Raw genomic sequence first — 5,604 nt, 5'->3', positions numbered from 1 at the left:
AATTTATATATTTTTGTGTGTGTGTTTGGTTTGTGTTTGTGTGGTGTATGTGTGTTTTGTGTTGCGGGGGCTTGAGCAACATTCATGTATTTATTAAAAATATATTATATATAATATATATATATTATATATATATATAATATAACTATAAACATAACCCTTAAATATATAATTATATATAAAAATATATTAATATATATATTAATATATAGAAAAGATATAGATATAATATACAATACATTTTACTTTAATAATTATATAATATAATATATAATATAATTTTAAAAATTAATATATATTATATATATATATTTTTATATTATATATATACAAATATACATGTAAATGTATGCTAAATAAACCATACACACACACACACACACACACACACCACACACCACACACACACACACACATATATGTATATATGTTATATATTTTTTGTGTGTGTGTGTGTGTGGTGTGTGGGGGTGTGTGTGTGTGTGTGTTGTTATATATTTTATAATATATATATATTTTAATATATATATATATATATATAAAATATATATATATATATACATATTTTTGCATGACATGCATGTATATGATCATAATTATTATAAGCATGCCAATAACATGCTTATAATGATGATGATAAGAATAATTAATATTATCATTACATTATTATTATTATTACTATTATTATTATTATAGTAGTAGTAGTAGTATTATAACTAGTTCGTTATTGCAACATATTTTTATCATGTTTTTCGAGATGACAATTACAAACTTCATAACATGAGTCGCCTCCGCCCTGGCTGTAAAGGATTCTACACCGACGGAATTTTTAAAACACAGAAATCTCTCCGGATTTTTTCTTAAAATCCTCACACTCATGGCGACCTGAGTGACAGCTGCGGGAATGTGTTAGCTGTCTAATTCCCTTCTTTCCGCCACAGCAGGACTGAACGTCAAGGTAGAGGATGACAACCCGGCCCAGTCCACCCCACGGGCCGTCAGCACCCCCACGCCCACAACTCCTTCACAGACACCCACGCCCATAAACCCAGCCCAGCCAAGGGAAGAGAGAGCACGAGACACGCGAGGAATCTTCCCCCCCAGAAGTAAGGCTCTGCAGGATTTTTTCCCCTTTGCTATAAAAAGGCGGACCCGGTTCTTCGGTTCTTGGCCCGCGACTCGAGGCTCGCAGAGGGTGGTTTGATTTTTTCCCGTTTGGTCTTCTTGGCTTTATACTGACGTGATGAAGATCGATGGCTCTCGGGAAAATACGCATGGCCTCCCTGGTAGTTCCTGAACCGGTATCATTTCACCTATTCCTTATCCCTTATCGCTTAAAGTCTATTCCAACTGTATTTCACGTCATGCTCCCCGTTTTCTTCCTCACTTTACATCTCTCCTGTCCAGGTGAAACAGCGACGGTCACGTACAAACTTCACGCTCGAACAGCTGAACGAACTGGAGCGGCTCTTTGACGAGACCCACTACCCGGACGCCTTCATGAGGGAGGAGCTATCGCAGCGACTGGGTCTCTCGGAGGCCAGAGTGCAGGTTTCTTCGGTTCTCTTTTTGTTTTCAGTCAAGAAAAATAAGCGTTTTTGTTTCGTTTTTTTACATATATCCATTTGCTTGAATCTAGAGAGTGATAGTTTCTCTTTTTAAATTTTCTTGTGTAAATCTAGAGTGATAGAATCTCAACTAAAGTTTTTAATTGGTAGATTTATATCAATTATTCATCAAGATGTGGTGCAGGATTTTGGTTGATGTTGCAGACGGTGGTTTTATTGGGTGACGGGAGTTGCCATTTTAAGAGAAAATTAGGTGTTTTTTAGAAAAGATGGAATGAGAAGTGAGCATGCAAGTGTTGACAAATAGAGTCAGGGATTCCGTAGAGAAGTTTGGAGGGGGGGCACCTGACCGCCAAAGGCGAAGGGGGTCGGGGCAGGGCAGGGGGAGGAGGGACGAAGACAGAGCTGAACTTTAACTCATCACGATGCCCCGGGGGCGGCTCCTCCTCGGGTATGATACAAACCCAAGCTATGAGTATTTATTCAACCATTTTTCCAAGCGTATCCCGGCGAGGGTTTTTTACGGTGACGGAGCCCGGGGGAAATTAGGGTATTAGGCCGCGGGTTTTGGGGGGAATTTGATCCTTATCGGCATTGGGCTAAAGGGATGATATTCCCATGGCACCCTCCGGAGTGAGCTTCGTGGCAAGGTAAAATATAGAATCTCTTTCGTATTTAGATTTAGCAACGTTCAAGAATTCCTGAGTGGTTCTGGTTGAGCCTCAAGTATTTTTCGGGAGCCATGATGTCTCGTATGCTTAAGAGGATGAAGAGGGGCCATGTGGTGAGCCAGCGAGCCATGAAACACCGAGATAGAGCAACACTGGAGGAAAAAGTGAAGGGGAAGCAACTGGGAGATTAGAAACGAATCTAAGCGAAATGGAGAAAATAAGGAATAAGAGAAAGGAAGAAGGAAGGGGATAAGCAGGTGGATTTATCCTGGTATAGGCTTATTACCCACGTAAATATTGTCTCATTGGCCTTTTGGGTAATAATCCCACAAAGGGGGCATATATCAGCCAGAAGTAATTGTTTATAATACTAAGAAGAGTATTCTTATATTTTCTGTAAAATAATGAAGATAAAGATTAATTTATAATCATGATAATTTAAAAAAAAAAGGGCCCCCAATAATAATAAATAACAATACGAATAGAGAAACAGGGAACAATCATTCATGAATATATGCATATAAAACATACATACAATCATTTCTAGTATTTTTTAAAATTATATACAGATTTCAGGTAAAGTTTGTCTTGAGTGAAAGTCCCCCCCCCCCACCTCCACCCGCTGCTCTCTTGAATTGGCGATGGTGATGTAATCCTTATCACTATTATTATTATTATTGTCTTTATTATCACTTTTTTTATTATTATCATTATTGTTATTATTATAATTTTATTATCTTTTATTAATTATTATTATCATTATTATTATTATTATTATCATCATCATCATCATCATTATTATTATTGGTATTGTTGTTATTATTGCTATCATCATTATCTCACTATTTTTTCTTATTGTTATTTTCTTAATTATTATTATTATTATCAATATTATTATTATTATATATGATTTTTAAATTATTATTATTATTATTATTATTATTATTATTATTATCATTATTACTATTATTATTTTTTTAATTATTTTTATACGAAAGTTCCCTTAGACTGCTAATTAAAAGTAAACACCGAGTCACTACCAGGACCTGGGGTGATTGAAGTTTAGGCAATGGAACATCAACGAAAACATGCTAAATATGCAGAACAACCACAAATCAAAACATCCAGTCAAATCAATTCACGCACATAAAGAACACATCAGATTGAAAATTTACTCTTCTGAGAACATGTGCTGTGCTGTGCATAATTTTTATTTTTATTCTTATTATTATTATTATTACTACTACTACTACTACTACTATTAATAAGATAATGAATAAAAATTTAAAATAATAATAATAATAATAATTTTTAAAAAAAATAATAATAATAATAAAAAAAATAATAAAAAATAAAAAACAACAACAACAACAAACAATAAATTAAATAATAATAATAATAATAGAAATAATAATAATAATAGGCAGGGGCACTGATTATTTTTATTATTATCTTTTTTCTTATTTTTATTATTATTATTATTATTATTATTATTATTATTATTATTATTTTTATATTACTACTACTACTACTACTACTACTACTACCACTGCTACTGCTACTGCTACTATTGCAAACTATTATTACTATCCTTATTATAACCATATTATTATTGTTATTAATATCATTATCATTATATTTCATGATGTTATAAGACAGTAATGATAATAACAACCGTTAAAATGTTACTAAAAATCAGAAATGATGACAGATAATTTTTATTATAAAAAAAAAAAAGAATGGTTGCGATGATAATAGCAACGCGATAAAAATCACAGATGATGAACCGTATTCATGATGACAAATGTATAAAAGGAATGAATGAGAATGGAATATCTTCACAATACAAGAGATTTTTTTTTGACCACTGACCGAATATATCTTTCGGGACGAAGATATAATTCGAAACCGGTCAAATGCATCTCTTGTATTGTGAAGATATTTCTATACAATCTTAGATGATGTTAGTGAAATAAATATCTCATTTATGTTAAACAAGTAATGATGATAATGAGAAAACAGTGTTTAAAATATGAGCATGATAGTTATAATACTGAGGATGAACTGATATTAAATAATAGCAATAGACGATAATGATAATAAAAAAAATGATAATGAAATGAGAATGACAATGATTATAGTAACAATGATTATAGTAATATGATGATAATGATAATAACAGTGATAGTAATGATGTTCATGATAATGAACATAACAATGATAATGATGATGATATTGATGATAATGATAATGTTAATAAAAAAAAAATAATGATAAAAATATAATAGTAATAAAAAATAATAAATAGGATAATGATAATAATTTTTAAAATTAATAGTTTAATAATAATGATGATGACAGTGAAAAAAATACGATAAAAGTACTACTACTACCAATGATAAAAATAATAATAATAATTAATAATAAAAAAGAAAAATAAAAAAAAAAACCCAATACTATTGATAAAAATGATAAAAAACATAAAAATAATGAAATATGATAACAGTAATGGAATGATGGTAAAAATAGTAATAGTGAGGATGATGATGATAAAGATGACTGTGATAAGAATAGCAATGATAATTATAATTATGATGTTAATAGTAGTAAAATCGATAATAGTAATAGTAATAAGGAAAAACAACAATGATGATGATAATAATAAGATGATAAAACTGATAATGATGATCATGACAATGATAATAACAACAACGATAATAATAACAGTGATGATGATAATAACGATAACAATAATAATAATAGTAATTATGATAATAATAACAATTATAACAATAATAATGATAGCAATGATATGTAATGAAAGTAACTATAATGATGGTAATGATAGTAATAATAATAGTAATGGTAATATAAAACAATAATGATAGTAATAATAAAAATAATAATAATGACAAGAAGAAAAATAATGATAAAAATAATAAGATGAAAAATATGATAATAATAATAACAATATTAATGATGATTATCGTTATCATAACCATTAATATCATCATTTTCAATATTAACATCATTATTATAAAAATCACCCTCAAATTATTATTTCCGGTTTGCCTAATTATGATTTTTTTTCTGATAACTATGATCAAATGACAATAATGATAGTGCTACCCTTGTTAGATATAATTTATAGCGATGATGGTAACTATTATATAGCGAATCATTATTTTCATCCACTTTTTTCAAATTATATATCACTTTTTTTTTTTTCAAAAAAAAATTAAATTTTTATCAATTTTATCCAATTTCCTTTTTTTGGTGGTATTTATTTTTATTATTGTTTTTTAAAATTTTTAAAATTATTAGAAATATTTTTAAATTAAAATTTATGTAATATGATTAAAAAA

The 5,604-nt window shown here is 29.4% G+C and overlaps 1 protein-coding gene across 1 annotated transcript; it reads left to right on the top strand.

Annotated features, from left to right (window-relative positions):
* Positions 1 to 1,253: 1,253 nt before the first annotated feature.
* Positions 1,254 to 2,430, top strand: LOC119573879 (retinal homeobox protein Rx-like). The gene is made up of 3 exons (XM_037920986.1): positions 1,254 to 1,301; positions 1,408 to 1,545; positions 2,254 to 2,430. The coding sequence occupies exons 1-3, from the start codon at positions 1,254 to 1,256 to the stop codon at positions 2,428 to 2,430; spliced, it is 363 nt and encodes a 120-aa protein (XP_037776914.1).
* The last annotated feature ends 3,174 nt before the right edge of the window (positions 2,431 to 5,604 follow it).

The sequence above is a fragment of the Penaeus monodon genome, chromosome 6 (genome assembly GCF_015228065.2).
Source record: "Penaeus monodon isolate SGIC_2016 chromosome 6, NSTDA_Pmon_1, whole genome shotgun sequence".
Lineage (NCBI taxonomy): Eukaryota > Metazoa > Arthropoda > Malacostraca > Decapoda > Penaeidae > Penaeus > Penaeus monodon.
Note: the sequence above shows the minus strand (reverse complement) of the source record. Positions and strands in the feature narration are given on the sequence as shown.